This window comes from Vitis vinifera, chromosome 2, assembly GCF_030704535.1.
Source record: "Vitis vinifera cultivar Pinot Noir 40024 chromosome 2, ASM3070453v1".
NCBI lineage: Eukaryota > Viridiplantae > Streptophyta > Magnoliopsida > Vitales > Vitaceae > Vitis > Vitis vinifera.
The window spans coordinates 7,358,621-7,378,960 of NC_081806.1; the positions used below are offsets into that span (position 1 = coordinate 7,358,621).

General features: G+C 40.5%; 1 protein-coding gene across 1 annotated transcript in view; it reads right to left on the reverse strand.

Annotated features, from left to right (window-relative positions):
- Positions 1 to 20,340, reverse strand: part of LOC100260794 (uncharacterized) — a 170,216-nt gene that overhangs the window by 72,432 nt on the left and 77,444 nt on the right. Inside the window, exons 27-32 of the mRNA XM_059734098.1 lie at positions 17,694 to 17,807; positions 17,436 to 17,620; positions 17,185 to 17,293; positions 16,706 to 16,849; positions 16,309 to 16,599; positions 34 to 684 (exon numbers count right to left, since the gene is read on the reverse strand). Coding sequence (XP_059590081.1) covers positions 34 to 684; positions 16,309 to 16,599; positions 16,706 to 16,849; positions 17,185 to 17,293; positions 17,436 to 17,620; positions 17,694 to 17,807 — 1,494 coding nt within the window. The remainder of the gene's footprint in view (positions 1 to 33; positions 685 to 16,308; positions 16,600 to 16,705; positions 16,850 to 17,184; positions 17,294 to 17,435; positions 17,621 to 17,693; positions 17,808 to 20,340) is intronic.

A 20,340-nucleotide genomic window follows, 5' to 3' on the forward strand; every position in this document is an offset into this window, starting at 1 on the left:
CAAATAAACCAAGATGGAAGTGCAAAATAATACCTTAATAACAATGTTTTTGAACTGCAATCTTTTTCCATTTCCAACATAGATTATAGGTTCTGTGCTAGGAGTAGAAAGATTGAATCCTTTTCTGTCCTGTAAATGCAGTATTCCTCCTTTACCATCATAAATAAAATGATCAAATCTTTCATTATCAACAATGAAAGGTCTCTGAGGAGATAGTGACATTTCAGCTAAAGGTTGATTGTAGATTGGCTGATCCAAAATGATAGCATCAACCATAAGTAAGGAATTATCATCTTCTTCGTTGGACAGCATACCACCAACTGTAGGAACAAAAAACTCTACAATGGCCAGAAGAAAATCAAGGGCAACAAGCAACTGTGGCCTTTGGACGCATAAAGAAACAGATGTTGACAATTTACTAAACTTGGCATCAAGAATAAGCATTGTAGGAACTGGTTGAACACTGTTGTCTTTTGAAACACTTGCTGTGACCATGTACCGGTTTCCATCATCAGTCACAGAATAAAGGGGATTACACCCAATGCTCTCTGGCTTTCCTATTGCCAGCCTAAATTCTTGCTCAGTTCCAACACGATCATCAAGCACAGTGAAACCCTTGAGTGTTGCTGAAAGCAAACCATCTCCTAGTGTGTTAGATTTGTAAAGAAGCCATGCACCACTAACCTGCAATAAAAGAAACACCAATGGATGAAACCAGAAAATCATCAACTACAAATTGGAAAAGATAAAATAGTTTATGAGGTAGCAATGAAAATAATGTCTTAGTCTTAAATATCTAAGAAAGAGAGAAATTATGGCACAAGAAATCAATGGGGTTGATAGAGTTGCTAATATAGAAATAACTTATGTGAAGTCCACAGGAAATCCATCAATAAGTAAATCATGCTGACAAGGCACAAATACTGAAGGAGACGGCAACTTGAAAATGAATTGCACCATGCCGACAACCTTATTTGAAAGTATAATCAATAAGATATTCAAGCCTTTCAGATAACTTCCACTGGCTTGGTTAGATTACAATATTTGGAGGTTTTAAGGTGCCAAATGATGGTGCAAATGGAAGATCCACAAGGTCAATAGATGCTTTATGGAAAAATTCGAGGTGGCCAAGAAAAAATGTTGATATGATAATGCTCATCAGATAAGAAAGAATGTTAAGATGGACAAGAGGAAAGACAAGAAAAATAATAACTAGAGATTTATCCATCCATGACAAGAAAGAGGTAGTATAAATAGAAGAAAAGACAAGGAGATGCTGGCAAAGATCCCTCATATTAATTGCAACGAAGGGCTATCAGCAAGAAGTAATATTGTGCAAGTTAAAGAGCTGTGAGGATGAGGGAATGCAATAGACTGGTAGTCAAAACATGACTCATGACATCTGTCTAAATATTAAAGAAATCCTCCACAATATCTTGTATTTATTATTATCTCAGTTATTTTTATTAAAAATAAAAATAAAAATAAAAACCTTAAAAAATAAACTGCTATGCCCCCACAACTTTAGCAAATTTCTCTCTCTCAAACTTCCGTTCAACTCCTAGAATTCATTGCACATAAAATTGTTTTCCAGGGAAAGGACTGGGATTTAGAGTTGGCTTCAAGAAAGTCTATGATCACACTGATTGGGTTTCTTTCTCCCTTTTTGGTTGGGGGTGGGTGGGGGCAGTCACATTTTCAGTAGAAGGGAATCAGACTTAGATGGAAATCTTGGGTGATAGCTGTTAGGACACATGATTCCAACCTCCATATGCAGTATGGCCAGAAGCAAATAAGTGCTAAATCTAGACTTTTCGATCCTTCTCCTTTGGGGGAGTCCAAAATTTGGAATTAAAAAAATATATATAATCGAGAAGCACTTTTTTAGTGAAATTGGCAGAAAAAGAAACAATATTTTCTCAAAGCTGCAGGAATGGGGCTCACAGAAGTAAAATATTTTAAATTTTATACAAAGGGAGTAAGAAAAAATACCTTGCTTTCAACAGAAAACTTGATGTCTTAACAAATCATTCTTTTATACTGGAAAAAGACTTAGTATTAAGAAGGATGTACATGAAGGATGGGATCCGTTAAAAAGGAGATGAAAAGGTACATGTATAAGGATACAAGAAAGCTAAAGGGAAATGAAAGGACCTCAAGAAGCCACCCATGTGTCCAAACCAAAAACAAAAACAATAGAATCAATGCCCAACTCATGGAGGCAAAAAACCCAATTCCAGTAATAGATACCGAATCTTCTTCAACTTATGGGGGTTGTTGACTTATTGACCTAGGCTTCCAAAGGAAAAAACAGCCAAAAAATCTCACAAGGTTCAAGTTCCTTTGCATTCGATACTGTTTCTCCATGATCATCTCCATCCATTTGCCACCCAAGAAATAACTATCCTGAATCTCCCTCTGCCACGAGATGGCGAATCCCAGATTTCCAATGTTATTTTCCCATATCTTCTGAAAATGACCCTCTTTTTATTTGTTGAAAACTCTTTTTTCCAACTATATTTTGGTAAATTACCCCTTGTCCTACAAACCTAAGCTATTAGGGAATTTACCAATGATGTTACATTAACAAACAAATGAAGAAACAGACAGAAAGGTCCGAACCTGAAACCTACAGGAACTAATACCATAACAAACTACCAGGTAAAAATTAAGCTATTAGGAAATGAACTAACAATCTATATAAAGCTAACAGAATTTTCCTTAAAAGCCTCCTCAACAAACGGTTTTGAGAAACTCAACCCAATAAGATCTGATATCTATACTCAAAAATTAAATAAATAAAAAAATTCCCTTTCTAGGTGTAAGATTGTTAGGACCACAAACTGAGACCACCAAAAAACCTTCTCTATCTTGAGGAAGTTCTACTGAAATGGAGAAGGGACCCATGGCCAATTAAGAGCAGTTAAATTTTCTGGCATTCATAAAAGTCAACTGAGAGAAAATGGAGGAGCGCTTTGAAGTGGAGAAAAAGGTTTTCGAGATTAGGTTTGAAGGCATCCATGTGGGTCCTTGGATTTCAGTTACGGAGAAGGTTCAAGGGCATGCTTTTGAAGAGATGGAAATCGTTTGGATTTTAGAACAGTTGAAGAAGGCTATGGAGTTGTCGGAATCTTGGGGACTCATTTGAAAGTTCAGGGGTAGATCAAGAACGCATTTAGCAGAAATCTGTTTCAATAGCAAGGAAAGATTCATTAGAATTTCGGAGTTCGTTACAACCAGAAAAAATTCTTCTCTGATTGTTCCTTAAGTTGTCAAAGGTAGAGGATGGGAAGTCCTAAGGAAGTCGATCTTCTCTGTGTCGGAGAGCCCTTTTCGTTCTGTCACTAGAACAGAGGTGGAAGCAAAGGTGAAGAACAAAGCAGGGTTGGAAGGGTGCTCTGGAGACAGGTCTTATGCAAGAGTGGTTGACGAGGAGGGCGTCCAAGGAAAGGAGCTCTCTTACTGGTTGGAAAGTGGGCTAAGGCTGTGATTTGTGAAGGCCAAGTTTTGGTTCAAGATTGGGGTGCTATAGGTAAGGCTCTTGCAAGAATGATGGGGGTGAGGGGAATGACTTCCATAAACCCTTTTTCAGCTTTCAAAGGTGTCTCCTTCGTGGATTCAGTTGAATGAGTGGAGTGGCTTCAGGCGCGAGGAAGGTTGGTTTCGAGAGGAGTGGTTGTTAGGTTGCAGAAATGGTTGCCAAGAGAAAATATAGTGGTTCTTGGAAAATTCAGGAGAGGTTGTATAGAGTTGCGGGGTCTCCCATTCCATTTGTGGAATGAAAACCAGTTACGGTTCATTTTGAAGAATTTGGAGAAGGTGACAAAGGTGGATCAGTTGCGGAAATGGTTACCAAGAGAAAATATAGTGGTTCTTGGAAAATTCAGGAGAGGTTGTATAGAGTTGTGGGGTCTCCCATTCCATTTGTGGAATGAAAACCAGTTACGGTTCATTTTGAAGAATTGGGAAAAGATGACAAAGGTGGATCGAGATACTTTAAAGCTTATTGATTTATCAAACAAAGGTTAAAGTGAAGATGGAAATGAATCCAAACGTGGTGTTGCCGACACTGTTGGAGGTGATAGGTGGTGTCAAGGTCTTTACAGTTGCAGTCTTAGTCATCAGAGGAGAAGAAGAAGATGTACAAAGAAAGCCCGAGTTAACTTGCTGCAGAAGCGAGTCGACTTCAGTGGGAGATGGCATGGTGCAGGGCCCTTCCTAGGCTTTGAGGACACATGGCAAGGCTAAGACAGTTTGGGGAACAACTACCACCCACTCTCTCTAGTCTCTTAACATTATTTCAAATTCAAATGGGCTTGTTCAGCAGGGGAATGTTTTAAAGGAAAGGGAGGCCTACACAGGAAGAGAATCAGGCCAAGTTGAGAAAGAAAGCCCAGGCCTTTCCAAAGGTCACCTAGGTAATGGACCAAAGCTAATTGATGGCTGGCCCAGAGATGGCAAGGCCCACTTCAGAGAAGGCCCACTTCAGAGAAGGCCCACATTGCAGTAATGACTTTGAGTTCTTTTCCCTCCCCTCTGAAGAGCAAGCCCATTTGGATGACCCTAAAGTTAGAAGACTAAGTTGCAATGTTTCCAAAGTGCTGAAGGTTGTGGTGGACGACAGGTCCAAGGAAGTTCTCTCAAAGAACATCAGTTCTTTTTTCTGTGCGTCGAGATCCCACCATAGTCCAAGTAGGAAGTTAGGTAACAGTCAGGCGAGAAGCTTGCCTCTGCCGTCTGCTTTTGAGAATCTGCTAAGCCTATTGCCTAGGAATGTTATAGCGAACAGAGATTTTCGTTTTCAAGAGTGGAAGCTTTCGTCGAAGGCTGAGATTTTTTTGGGAAGATAGAACCAGAGCTTTCCTCTAAAGAAGGCAGCAAGGCTATCAAATCTTCAAGGGCCAATCGAGGAGGCTGAGGGAGCTTCAAGCCCTTTTGTGTTAAGCTTGGGGAATGGTCCAGATGGGGCTGAGTTCAGAGATGGGTCTTAACACTGCGGGTGTCATATCCAAGTACAGTCTTCTACTCCACTTTCCTTAGCTAAAGGCTGGTTTTTAGAGGGGCCTTTCGAGTTGTCTTCTTCTCCTTTCTCCCCTGCTACTTCTCTTCAATCCCATAGTCGTCCTGTGCCTTCTTTGACCCTCCTTTTTAGGTCTTTCTACTGTTCCGTCTCTACGTCAACTAATCCTTCAAGGGTTAATAAGTTACTTTCTAGTTCTTTTAGGTTTTGTTCTAGTCCCAAAGGTGTGGTGTCCCCAGTAGTCAAGACCAGCCAAGAGTTAGAGGGCACTTCTTCTCTCAGGTTATCACAAACCAACCCTAGTGGAGCTTCTTCCCCTATGAGGTGTTTGTCTCGAGAGTCGGGTCTTGCTCAGTTGGAGGATTTCCATATTGAAGGCATCTTTCCTTCAAAAATGGCTTCCATTAAGTCGGTTTTGGGTACTTTGAATGTCAAAATTGTCAAATACAATGAGAATGGAGTTCAGTCTGCTAAAAGCAATGGCTGCTCAGTGAAAAAGGTGTATTCTAGAAGGAAGAACATAACCTCTTCCGGCACCACTAACCTTCTTTAGTTTTCTGGGTTTTTTGTTGTCTTCGGGGTTTTTTTTCAATTTTTATGAAAATTATTAGTTGGAATACCAGAGGTCTCGGTTCCATTAAGAAAAGAAGGGTAATAAAGGATTTTCTTTGTCTTGAAAATCCAGATGTTGTCCTATTGCAAGAAACAAAGAGGGAGTCTTGTGATCAGAGGTTTGTGGGTAGTGTGTAGAAAGTTAGAAACAAACAATGGGCAGTTCTTCCAACTAGCGGGGCTTCAGAAGAAGTGGTAATCTTTTGGGATGTTTTGAGGTTTAAGTGCTTAGAGGTTGTTTTAGGATCTTCCTCTATAACAATCAAGTTGGAGTCAGGGCAAGAAGGGTTGTTCTAGCTTTCTTCGGTCTATGGTCTTAGCTTGTCACACTTTAGAAAGGTTTTTTGGTTGGAGCTTCAAGATCTTTTAGGCTTACCTTTTCCGAAATGGTGTGCTGGTGGGGATTTTAATGTCATTAGAAGAATTTCAAAAAAGTTAGGAGGCTACAGGTTAACCCTAACCATGAAGGATTTTGATGATCTTATAAGAGAATGTGAATTAATTGATCCGTCTCTGAGGAATGCATCATTCACTTGGACTAATTTGCAAGAAAACCTTGTTTCCAAAAAAATTAGATAGATTCTTATTTTCTAGGGAATGGGAGCAAGATTTCCCTTAATACACCCAAGAAGCTCTCCCCAGATTGACGTTGGATCATTGTCCATTTGTGTTAGATATCAATCCTTTTAAGTGGGGGCTGACACCTTTAAGATTTGAAAACATGTCACTGATTCACTTAGATTTCAAGGATATTTTAGGTAGTTGGTGGAATGAGTGTCAATTTGAAGGGTGGGAAGGTCACAAATTCATGAAAAAACTACAGTTTGTCAAGTCAAAATTGAAAGAGTAGAATAAGTTGTCTTTTGGAGACTTAAAAAAAAAATATTCTTTCGGACATAGTGGTTAGGATGAGAAGGAACAAGAAGGGAATTTTTCATCTAATCTAGTAATAAGGAGGGCGTTAAGGAAAGGGGGGTTGGAAGATGTGCTGCTGAAGGAAGAAATGTTTTGGAGGTAGAAATAAAGAGTCAAATGGATAAAAAAAGGGATTGTAATCCAAAATCTTTTCATAGGGTGACCAATGGTAAGCGGAAAAGGAAGTTAATTAAATCCTTGGTGACAAAAGATGGTGTAATCTTAGATAACATTGAGAGCATTTTAGAAGAGATTAAGCACCATTTTGGGAAGTTATTTGCCAAGCCTTTAGATGGTTCTTGGAGAATTGAAGGTTTGGATTGGTCTCCTATTTTAGCAAAGAGTGTTGAGTGGTTGGATCGCCTTTTTTTGGAAGAGGAGATTCACAATGTTGTGTGGCAATTAAATAAGGAAAAGGCCCTTAGACCAGATGGTTCCACAATTACTTTATATCAAGCGTGTTGGGAGACAATTAAGGATGATCTTTTAAAAGTGTTCTTAGAGTTTCACAACAATGGAATAATCAATCAAAGCATAAATTCTACCTTCATTGCTCTAGTGCCAAAAAATAGTCAAACAAGCAGGATCTCAAATTATAGACTCATTAATTTGGTTACTAGCTTGTACAAAATCATAGCCAAAGTTCTTTCAGGGCAGTTGTGTAAAGTCCTCCAAGACACCATCTTTTTAACACAAGGTGTTTTTGTTGAGGAGAAGCAGATTATGGATGTTGTCTTGATTGCTAATGAGTTACTGGATGAGAAAAGGAGATCAAGAGAAGAAGTGGTAGTCTTCAAAATTGATTTTGAAAAGGTCTATGATCACATTGATTAGGATTTTTTAGACCATGTACTAGAAAGAAAATGGCTTAGTTCAAGATGGAGGTCCTGGATGAGGGGATGCTTGTCTTCGACGATGTTTGCAATCTTAGTAAATGGAAACACTAAGGGGTGGGTTGAGGTATATAAAGGCCTAAGACAAGGAGATCTCTTTTCCCTTTTTCTCTTCACCTTGGTGACTGATGTTTTAACCAAATTGATTGTGAGAGCAGAAGAAAGAGGTTTATTCAAGGGGTTTCTAGTGGGCAAAAATAGGACCGAGGTGCTTATTTACAATTTGCAGACGACACCATCCTTTTTTCTAAAGCATCCTTTGAAGAATTGCATTCTCTCAAGCTAATTTTGTTGGTGTTTGGGCGATTATCAAGGCTAAGGACCAATCTAAATAGGAGTACTTTCTCAAGAATCAACATTAGTCAAGACCAAACTGCAAGGTTGGCTTCTTTGCTGGAGCATGCAGTTTCTGATTCGTCTTTAATGTGCTAGGGTCTCCCTTTAAGAAGAACCCAAATTCGCTTTCATTTTGGGATTCACTGCTAGATAAAGTCTCTAGGAGATTGGATGGACAGAAAAAAAACCTTTTTGTCATTAGGAAGTAGAATCACCTTAATTCAGTCTTGTTTGTCGCACATCCCAAGCTATTTTCTTTCTCTTTTCAAGGTTCCAGCTTCAATAGCTTTGAGGATTAAAAATTTACAAAAAGATTTTCTATGGTCAGATCCTGGAGAGGGCAAAAGAAATCATTTGGTTAGTTGGGACATGGTCTGTAAGCTTAAGGAGTCTAGCGGGTTAGGGTTTGGGAAAATCTCTTTGAAGAACAAAGCTTTATAAGGGAAGTGACTTTGGAGGTACCCTAAGAAAGGTTCAGCCCTTTGGCATCAAGTTATCTTGAGGATCTATGGGACACATCCTAATGGATAGGACGCCAACAATATAATCAGATGGTTACATTGTTGCCCCTAGAAGGTCACTACTCATATTTTTTAAGTGTTTTCTACACGCATTCGCCGTGTGGTAGGTGATGGGACCAGAATTTGTTTTTGGCAAGATCTATGGTGAGGGGACTAACCTCTTTGATTACAATTTCCAAGACTTTTCAAAATCACTACTACTAAAACTTGTCTTATTTCAACCATTTTGGATAATAACACTTTATTGTCTTGGGATCTAGTCTTCAAATGCAATCTAACTGATAAGGAGATTGTAGATCTTGAAAGATTAAAATCCTTACTTTCCCTTGTTCATCTAACTCCTTCAGTTCCAAAAGCAAAAGCTTGGATACTGTCCTTTTCGGGAATTTTCTCAATTAAATCATTTTTTTCAGCCTTATCCATTGTCTCAAATTCTGTTCCTTTCTACCTAACTAATTTTTTGTGGAATTAGAAGTCCCTTCCAATGTCAGGGTGCCTTTGCTTGGTTAGTGACATATAAGAAGGTAAATATCAATGACATGTTACAGTTGAGAAGGCCTTTCAAAACCCTTAACCCTGACTGGTGCATCCTTTATAGGAGGAGCAAAGGGACAATTGATCATCTCTTCTTGCATTATCCAATTACTTTGGGATTGTGGCATAGAATTTCTTCACAGGCAGGGATGGAGTAGGTTCAACCTAGCAGTATTTGCGATATGTTGGTGATTTCTTTCAAGTGTTTTGGGAATTCTATCAGAGGTAAGACTCTTTGAAGGATCGTGTGTCTTTCTCTATTGTGGATTGTGTGGAGAGAGAGGAATGCTAGGATTTTCGAGGACATTTGGAAGACGCGGGAGATGATGTGGGATCAGTTTCATTTTTATGTTTCCTTTTGGGCTTACTGTTCAGACATTTTTAAACCCTATCCTTTGAGTGTAACACAGCTTAGTTGGCTTCCGTTATGTACACCCTAGGATTGGGTTTATAGGATCAGGATTGTTTTACTTGCATAGTCCTTTTGTTCCTTTTGTATAACCCTTCTTGGTTAGTGGAGGTTTACTTAGTTCTTTCGATCAAGCGGCCTTTCGTACCTTTTGTATAGCTTTCCTCGGTTAATGGAGGTTTACTTGGTTCTTTTTATTAGACTTATACTTTATGGGGAGCATTTCTCATCCTTCTCACGTTTCTTTTCTCATTTAATAAATTTTTTTTTTTTTTTGATAAAAATAAAAAAATAATAAATAAAAAATAAAAAAGGTAAAAGAAAAAAAAAATTTGGCATTCTAGATATCGAAACACCGCCTGAAGCCTAACAAGCGAGTGGGTCGCTGACTCCCTGTTTCTTACTGTCCACACACTACCCACAAATCTCCTATAACACTCTTCTTTTTTTGTTTCTTGGAGCATCACTATACATGGAGCTTCATTAAAAGAATACTGATTTTCTATCCTATTCTGGGAATGAGATGAGAGGGGGAAAGAGGTGGTTTGCAATTGAGTGGAAGTCATTTGAGGTTTCAGTAGAGGAAGCCAGAGGGAAGATATGAGGCACCATAGTGGAAAGGAGCAGAGGTTTATCTTCCTGGATCAGATTTGGGGTGACAAGTTTGAGAAATTTTCTAGAAGGGCTTGAAGAATGTTGCAGGAAGGAAAAGAAAGGAAGGTTAGCAAAAGTGTGGGAGGAAGAGGGTAGAAAGTTTAAAGTGGAAAGAAGCAAAAATGGGGCGGGGAGATACATTCTCTGTTCTGTTATTGATGTGGAGTTCAAGAGGTTTTGTTTAATGGTCCCCGAAGGTAAGGGTATACCAGGAAGATGGGCTTTGTTTGCTGAGAAACTACGGGATTTAGGGGTAGCAACGCAAGAGGAAGTAAAGGAGAAAGAAGCCTCGAGAGGTGAGTCAAAATCGGAAGGGGTGTTAATAGAAAATAAGGAAGAAAGTTGCAATGAAAAGAAGGCGATGGGTGGGAAGAAGTCTTATGCGGATGTGACCAAGGAGCCGGCTGGAAAGCAAGGAGATGCTTTGTGGCTTCAAGTTGGAGGGAGAGTATTAAGGAACAGGGAGAAGGGACTAGGCAGGTGCCTTGTAGGTAGATGGGGGACCGGGTTAGTGGGGGAGCTGGAGTTGCAGACGTTTAAAAAATGGGGGGAGGACGTTTGGAACTCAAGAAAAGGACTGAGAATGCTGAGTATGGGAGGACCTCTCATGATGCTGGAGTTCGAAGATGAAGAAGACACAGAGAGAACATTAAAGAGGGGGACACGAAGATATAAGGACAAAGTGTTGCATTTAGAGAGATGGAGCGTGGAGGCAGGCTGCTTAAAGGCAGGAAGCCAAACAAAAGAGGTTTGGGTAAGAGTGGTGGGACTCCCGTTTTACTGCTGGAGTGAAGAAATTTTAAAGAGAATAGGAGATTGTTGTGGAGGCTTTGTTGAGGTGGGTGGAGAAACAAAGAATGTTTCTCAGCTCCAGTGGGCTAGAATTTTGGTGAAAAACAGGGGGAATTTTTTTCCGGGAACTTTACATTTAGCGGCTGATGATTACTGCTATGCATTACAGCTGTGGTGGGAGAGGCTGCCATGGTTATCTAAGGTGGTGACGATGAAGAAGATGAAGGGGGGAGAGAAAGAGAAGGCAAGGGATGATAGGGAAGTGGGTTCACGCGCGGAGAGTAGCAGTAGCAAAGGAAAGGAAATGTGGCGTGTTGCAGAGGAGATGGGGCCAGATTTAGTCAGAAAAGCTGGAGGGGAAAAAAAGCTTGATGGTGACGGGGCGGCTGGTATAGCTGAAACTTTTTCAGCTTTGGGGAAGAAGAAAGGTGGAAAAGGGAAAGGAGTGGTGGGCTTAAGTGAAGGGGGTATGAGGACTGATCAGTGTAAGTCCACGTTTGTAGTCACTCAAGCCCAAATGGAATGGGCTTTAAAAGGGAGGGATAAGTTATGTGGGTCGTAAGACTGCTGGGAAAAGGGGCAGTCCACCGGGGGGTCGGGGCGGGCCTTCAGTGATGGCAACTTAAGCCCGCCTTGTATTGGGCCGGATGGCATAGACTGCAGGCCCAGTATGGGGCTTTTAGAGGAACAACAAAGTGAAGCATTGTGGGCTTGCCATTCTTTTAGGCCCACAAATGTAAGTCGGCCTAGTATGGGGCTTTCAGAGGAACAACCAGATGGAGCTTTGTGGGCTTGCCATTCTTTTAGGCCCACAAAGGAAAGTTGTTTAAAAAAAGCTAGGGCTTCTTTCAGTCGGCAGATATCAGTAAAATGGTTCGAAGAGCAGCTCCTGCCTGGCGAGATGGCTGGTGCAGCAGAGAGTAGAGAGAATGGAAGGGCTTCCATCGTGGACGAGTGGTTCATGGAGGAAAATGCCAGGTATTCCACTCTTAAGCCTCTTGCAGTGTGCTTGTGGGGGGGACGGGTCTCTCTTTCATCTAATTTCTTGGGAGGAGGAGGGAGGAGAGGGGGTTGTGATGGGTATGGAGGAAAGAAGTGATATTGGCTCAGTGGTGAAGGAAAGTGAAGGGAGGTTAAGCTTCACTCCGTTGAGAGTGTATCCAGCGGAAGAAAGGGACGGTCAGATGGGAGCGGGTATTTCTTTTTTGGGGGAAGAGGGAAGGGATGGTAAGGCTGAGAAAGAAGATGATGACGAGGAGTCTTGAAGGTATAGTTGCTTGGCAAGATTTTGTCAGTGCTTGGGAATGCCTACAGAGGGCTTTGAAAGAGAGATCTTGAGACTTCTCAACAGAATTAGGGAAAAAAGGGATGTATCTGAGAGGGTCACCGGAAAAAAGAGGAAAGGCCAGAGAATGTCGAAATTTGACCGGGAGTTAAAGAAATTAGAGTGGTCGGTGAATTAAGGTGGAATAGAAGGGGATCGAGGCCTTCAAGAAGCTGTTAGATGAAGCTAAGAATCCTGTCGTGGAATGTAAGAGGGGCAAACGATAGGGAAAAGAGAAAATTAATAAAGGAGGTGATTAAATCACAAAAGGCTGATTTAGTGTGTCTCCAGGAAACAAAAAACCAGGAAATGTCGAATGGTTTGGTTAAAAGCCTCGGGGTTGGAAGATGCTTGGAGTGGGGGGTTTTAAATTCCAAGGGGGCGGTTAGGGGGGTTTTGGTGTTCTGGGATAACAGGGTATTGAAATTAGAGGAGATGGAGGTGGGCAAATTCACTGTCTCATGCCGTTTTAAGAACTGTGAGGATGGTTTCGGTTGGTGTTTCTCAGGTGTTTATGGGCCCACAGCGAAATATGAGAGGGAAGAATTGTGGAGTGAGTTGGGGGCAATTAGAGGGATATGGAATGAACCTTGGTGCGTAGCAGGAGATTTCAACATGATCAGATTCCCCTATGAGAGGAGCAGAGGGGGCCGTTTGTCCCAAGAGATGAGGAGATTTTCAGAGGTGGTTGAGGAGCTAGATTTAAAGGACTTGCCGCTTTAAGGGGGGAGTTTCACGTGGTCCGGAGGTCTCAATAATCGATCAAAGTCAAGAATTGATCGATTCCTTATTTCTGAGGAGTGGGAATCTCATTTCCAGGGGGCGGTCCAAACTGTTCTAGCTAGGCCGGTGTCCGATCATGCCCTGACTTTTCAGATTTGAGAATATGTGGCTGAAAAGTGAGGGCTTTAAAGAGGTGCTAAAACAGTGGTGGGAAGGGATTCAAGTGAGCGGGTCAGCTAGTTTCATCTTGACTGAAAAGCTAAAGACTTTAAAACCTTTGTTAAGAAGCTGGAATAAAGAGGTGTTTGGTCAGATTGGATGCGAGAAGCAGAAAGCGTGGTTTTTATTAGATTATTGGGACAAGGAAGAGAGAGGTCGTTCTCTGTCAATGGAAGAAGAAGAGGCTAGGAAGGAGGCAAGGGAGTTATATAAGAAATGGGTTTTATTGGAAGAAGTCTCATGGAGGCAAAAGTCTAGGGAAATATGGCTAAAAAAAGGGGACAGAAACACCAAGTTTTTTCATAAAATGGCAATTGCTCATAGAAAGAGGAATCAGCTGAATAGAATAAAGGTGAATGGGAGGAGGTTAACCAAGGAAAGTGAAATCAAAGAGGAGATTGACAGAAATTTTCAAGCCCTGTTGACGGATCCAGGTGAATGGAAGCCGAGTATAGATGGGTTAATCTTTGAAAGGCTGGAAATAGGGGATGTGGAGAGGCTGGAGAAGCCCTTTTCAGAGGAGGTGGTTTTTAAGGCGTTGGTAGCCTATTGTGGAGAGAAAGCTCCAGGGCCGGATGGCTTCTCAATGGCCTTTTGGCAGTTTGCGTGGGACTTTGTGAATGAGGAAGTTATGAATTTGTTTAGACAGTTTCATGAGACGGGGCGATTTGTAAGGAGCTTGAATGCAACTTTCCTAGTGTTGATTCCTAAGAAAGGGGGGGCTGAGGAGTTGAAGGACTTTAGGCCAATAAGTTTAGTGGGAGGGCTTTACAAATGGTTGGCTAAGGTGTTGGTTAACAGGTTAAAAGGAGTGTTAGCAAAAGTGATATCTTTGTCTCAAAATGCTTTTGTGGAGGGGCGGTAGATTATGGATGCAGTTTTGATCGCAAATGAGGCAATAGATTCAATTCTGAAAAGTAATAACTGGGCAATTTTATGCAAATTAGATATCGAGAAAGCCTATGATCATGTGGATTGGTCATTTCTACTAGCGGTGTTGGGGAAAATGGGATTTGGAGGAAGGTGGTGTAGTTGGATAAAGTGGTGTTTATCCACTATTAGTTTTTCGGTCTTGGTGAATGGCAGTCCAACGGGTTTTTTCCAAGGCTCAAGGGGCTTAAGGCAAGGAGACCCCCTTTCGCCTTATCTTTTCATAATAGTGATGGAGGCTTTTAGCTGTTTGATGAAAAGAGCAGTTGCTGGAGGTTTTTTGACGCCTTGCATTGTGCAGGGAAGAATGGGTGAAGGGGTCCAGATTACACATTTATTGTTTGCTGATGACACGTTGGTGTTTTGCGAAGCTAGAGAGGATCAGTTGACAAACTTATGCTAGCTGCTAATGTGGTTTAAGGTGTTGTCAGGGTTAAAAGTGAATATGGAAAAAAGTGAGTCGATCCCAATTGGCAGAGTTGAAAATGTGGGAGAGTTGGCGGATGAATTTGGTTATAAAGTGGGAAATTTACCCTCCACCTATTTAGGAATGTCTTTGGGTGCCCCTTTCAAATCTATCGGAGTATGGGATGGAATAGAGGAAAGATTCAGAAAGAGATTGGCTATGTGGAAGCACCAATACATCTCAAAAGGAGGAAGGATTACTTTAATCCGGAGCACCCTGTCCAACCTTCCAATCTATTTCATGTCCATTTTCCATTTACCTAGGGCGGTGAGGATGAGGTTGGAAAAGATTCAAAGGGATTTTCTGTGGGGGGGTGGATCCCTTGAGCAAAAACCTCACTTAGTAAGGTGGCCGATTGTGTGTGACGACAAAAGTAAAGGAGGTTTGCGGGTTAAGAGTCTTGGTTTGGTAAATAAGGCTCTCTTGGGCAAATGGTCTTGGCGCTTTGCTAACGAAAAAAAGGCTCTTTGGAATCAGGTGATCAAAAGGAAGTACGGGGAGGAAATTGGAGGATGGAGATCTAGTGAGACAAGGGAGGCTTATGGAGTTGGTTTGTGGAAAGCTATAAATAAGGTGGGACAACTTGTAACCCCTTTTTTTGGCTTCGAGGTGGGGGATGGTAAGAATGTGAGGTTTTGGAAAGATAAGTGGTGTGGTACCAGCCCTTTAAGTGAGGTGTTCCCGTCTCTTTTTGCATTAGCAACGTCAAAAGAGGCTTGGGTGAATGAAGTTTGGACAGCCGAGGGGGATAGGAGGGGAAGTTGGACTCCTACTTTCAATAGGCCGTTTAATGATTGGGAGTTGGAAGAAGTGGGAAGGTTACTATGTTATTTGGAAGGGAAGATGGTGAGGGTGGATGAGGAGGACAGAGTGAGTTGGGTGAAATCAAAGGACGGGGTTTTTTCGGTAAAGTCCTTGTATAAGGCTATGCAGTCGGCTTCTTCAGATTTGTTCCCTTCAAAGATTATTTAGAGGTCTTGTGCTCAGCCCAAGATTAGCTTCTTTGTGTGGGAGGCTTCGTGAGGTAGAGTTTTGACTTTGGATCGGTTGCAAAAGAGGGGTTGGGTTTTGGCTAATAGGTGTTTTCTTTGTCAAAAGTGTGGGGAGTCGATTGACCAACTTCTCCTACATTGTGAAAGAACAAGGGAGGTGTGGACTTTGCTCCTCTCTTTCTTTGGAGTTTCTTGGGTTTTTCCATATTCGGTGAAGGAAACTCTTATAGGTTGGAGAGGCTCTTTTGTGGGCAAGAAGAGGAAGGTGGCGTGGCTTTTGAGGCCGTTATGCTTGTTTTGGGTTATCTGGAAGACTAGGAATTCAATGGCTTTTGAGGACGGTGTGTTGTCCATCCAAAAGCTGAAAATTTCTTTTTTGTATTTACTTTGGTCGGAAACCAAATTGTGGATAAAAGATGGGCCTTCGACCTTAATAGATTTTATTGAATGGGTGTGTATTTGATAAGGGAGGGGGTTTTTTTGTGCTTTCCTAGTGGTTTGGGTTCTTTTGTAAGGGGGTGAGTTCTTCTCTGTATCTATTTGAGTCGCTTCTTTAGCGCCTCTTTTGCAATACACATTTTTTCTTACTGATCAAAAAAAAAATAGAGTGAATAAATTCTTTGACCACCCTTCTTTTGTTTTTAGACCCCAAACCTTGTAAATTCCAATTGATAATCTTCCTTCAAGCCCCACAATTGACGGATCATTTTAAACCCCAATCCCCACAATCCTAATAATCAGCTTAGCTGGCTTGTATCTTCTCCTATAACTACATATGGTCATCCATAATCATATGATATCACATAATTTGTATATGGGTATCAACAACTATATATAATGCCAACCAATACCATGAGAAACATAGAATAAAAATGAGGAGGAAAGGAAAACAGCCAGACAGGATTTTCATTGGGGAGCAAATCTTCAATAATGCCCTAGCAAGGAAAAAACCTACAACAGGTGAATACCTGCACAGTGGCCAGAGACGTATCTCTTGCTATCCCTGCATGTAAGCATAACTCAACGAGATTAACAAAGACAGAAACTTTCAAAGCAATCCAGCTCTCTCCATTTTGAGTTCCATTTTCAGCAGCATCAGGATCCTGAGAAGCTAGAGGTTCAGCTGCATCAACTGAAGGTGTCACAGAATCATTATTCAGTGGGGGCACAATATTTGGGGTCTCCGAGACATTAGACGATGCACATTCAGTAATTATCTGGTATTCTCTGTTTGATAGAGCAGCTTTCAGTTCCTCTATCTGAAGATGCAATTAAGGATGTCAAAAAACAAATATATAACTGATCCTCAGGTGATAAAAAATGTTTGGCATGACACACTTGCACAATGAAGATGCAGTTGATTACCTTAATGACAGCTTCAGTACTTGGTATCTGATGCAACAGGTCTCGAAGAGACCTCCGGATCACAACAGAAACCCCTTTCACATCTTGTATTATACTTTCACCTAATTCTTTGCCAGTACCAACATTTAAATTGATGTCCTCAACCTACAAATCACAACAGGAAGATTACCAGTATGTATAGTGCATAGGATGAAATCTTTCAATATATTCAAAAGAATCAACAAAACATAAAAGTTATGCCAGAGTTCAATATGATCAATTATGCTATTGCCTACAACACAGCATTAGAAAGTTCTAGTGCTAATAAGCATAAGAAAGAACATTTCCAAGAACTGAAATTTAGTGCAAAGATTGACTAGGTTTTATTTTATTTTTCAGAAGACCAGATCTTAGTGGGTCAAACCATATGCTAAACCTTTGCCTTAGAATCAATAGTCCAATTGTAGCATTAGCAAAGCTTGTTATGATATGAACCTCACCAGAACTGTCAAAATTTCCAAATGAACAGCATTAATTTCGTTTTTACTGCCATGAAACCATTGAAAGGTGTTCTGGATGGTTATATGAACGACATCAAGCTTCAAGTAACTGCAACAAGGAAAATTAGATGGTCATCAAATATTTAATTTAATTATCACTCTAGTAAAAGGGAAAATGAACCACCATAGAAGAAGATGATTTTCAAGATTAAAGGAATGTATATTAATCTTATATACCACCATAAACTTACTCAAGGCTGTCTGTTCTCCGAGGCATTAATATTATAGGCTTTCTAAGTGAAAGATCCAACTTCACAGCGGGTGAACCTTCAATCTCACTTGTAGTAAACCACTTCTCTGAATTTGTTACTTGATCTCTTAATTTCACGACACCCTTTGAATTGTTGGGAACAAGACCCACAAAGTAACTAACAACCTGTATATCAATTTTACAGACATAAGAAACTGAAAACAACGGAAGAAAATCAAGGACCTGAGAGTAAACTTACCTCCTGGACAAAACGATTCAAATAGACAAGACGCACTTCTGAAAGCTGTCCAAATAGGCTATAATCATAACCCTCATAATCTTCATCATCAGCACTGAATGAACTAAAGACCAACTGCATTGTTCATCAGTAAGAATTTTTGTAAAATACCCATCGTAGCTGTAGGTAAATGCAGTTCATAGATCAAATTTAACACTAACAGGGTGCACGATACAATTAAAAACGAAGCTAGACTTTAAAACAAACTGCATATCTGGAACCTTGCCAATCATGAACACAGTTCTATTAAATGCTTCATAGACCTGCTGCTTCCTTTTTTGGTTGGAAAAAAACAATTCATTAAAAATGAATCAAGGATACAAGGAAGGATGAGCTACTCTTCAAGTCAAAAGCTACAAAGAGAAGTACATCACAAGAATAGTAGAAAAACAGAATGCAAAAATCCAAAGAATCCTCAACTATGGGAGACATAAATTCCCTAACAAAAGCCTCTAATAGTATAGCACCTCACATGGCCAACTGATCACTGTGTAGTTAACTGATCTAGTAACCCAAACCCCAGGAAGACCAAAAGTTTTGCACAACCAACCATCAATTTTCAATGCCATATTGCCCACTGAGATATCTCAGAAAGAACAATGCTTGAGACACCTTCCATTAAGAACTTAAAAATCCCCAATAGTTTACCTTAATCAAACCTTCGAACAGAACCAATATCTCAGCACAATGGCTTACTCAACTCAAGCCAGCTTGAAGAAAACTCTTTACGATTCTGCAACATTGATTTCTGAATGTGCCACCAATCTTGATCCATCCCAGGTTCCCCAAAAAGCAACCAACTAAAAGCAACTTTTAGTTCCTGGAGCTTCTACTCTACCCTCAAAGAGTTCAGGTGATGAATAACTACCCACATCCACCTATCCTCAAAAACCTAACATTTCTTTCCAGCCAAATCACCCACAGGATGGCAAGTGCCAACCCTCGCATAAAGCTTTACCATTTGAATTACCTTTAAAACCATTGAAAATGATTGTCTTTTTAAATGCAACTTTTCAAGAAAAACTATCTAGAACATGAAAGATGGGGACATCAATAGACAAGTTATAGGTTAAAAAATTAAAGCCAAAGGGCGGGCTGATCTGACAAATGTAGTTCCTCTGGGAAACAGATTTTGAACAATCCTAAACCAAGACACAAATACAACAAGAGAAATCAGGAAATAGCTAGGAAACATTCCAGGAAGCAGCCAATCCACCCAAATACAATGTTACCATCTTATCTATTGGAGTGTAAACTATATAGGTTTATAAGCACATAACAAGTCACTTCCCATAAGAACCTCTAGAGCAACTTACCCACAAAAGCTCTATTCTCCATAGACCATCATAAGCTCCAACTCCTCTTCATGTTTCAGCCTACAAACTTGATTCCACTCATACCCCAACTAAAAGAAAGTCTTGGTGGATTTTAAACCAACCCTACAAGCCATTAGTATTGACCTTATTTGCCACAAATCATGCAAAGGCCTTCACTTTTGGTGGAGCTTTGGATTTCCAAATAAAATTTGTAGGAATAAAAGGAACTGAATTGGTCGAAGCATAAATAGCTTTAAAAAAACCTAACTAAGAACGATCCAACTTGTTTGCATCCCCTCATACCCCAACCAAAAGAAAGTCTTGGTGGATTTTCTAAAATCATAAAACCAACCCTGCAAGCTATTAGTATTGACCTTCTTATTTGCCACAAGCCATGTAAAGGCCTTCACTTTTGGTGGAGCTTTGGATTTCCAAATAAAATTTGTAGGAATAAAAGGAATCGGATTAGTCGAAGCATAAATAGCTTCAAAAAAAGCTAACCAAGAATGATCCTAAGGATGTTAAGGACCAAACTCTCATGTTAGGAAAAGTGGGTGACAAAATAGACATGAGCTAAATGTCACAGGATGATTCAAATGAGCCTCCCCATGGGCTTATATAGAGTCGGGAAGCTTCTGGAGACACCTAGAGTGGGAAGAGTGTGGAAGGTTCTAGAGAAGTCTGGAGAAATCCACACAACACTACACTATGGTGGAAGACATGAGAAGAGTCCACAGCCTTCTAGAGAATTCCAGAGGTCTCTTGTGTATTCTTGTACATAGGCTTGTACATAGAATGATGTAGGACATTCTAGAATATACTTGAATTGTAAGGAACCCTCCAAGGTTCCAAAGAGTTCCATTGGTGCCTATAAATAGGTGAGGGCCTCATTTGACCAAGGCACCAAGCAAGTGAGCTTCCAAGCACTTGTAAAGACTTCCTTGAGTTAATAAGAGCTTCCATTCTTTAAAGAGTTGCCTATTAAGCTTCTTAAGCTTTCGAGTCGTGAGCATCTTAGCCTAGCAAGCTAAGCATTGGGAACAAGGCTGACTTAGCAAGATCAAGCATCGTGACTTGCCTAAGTGCCACACGAGCTTAGTGAACGACTAAGTCCGTGACATAAAGCTAACATTAGACAAGCTAACTCCTTAACTTCTTGCTCTAAGAGATTATAATAAAAATTAAGTTCTAAGATATAGAGAGGGAGGAAACTAGCATTGATGAACTAACCAAGTTAAAACCTCACTACTATATAGACATTTAGGAACTGCTTGCTAAGGGATTTATCACCT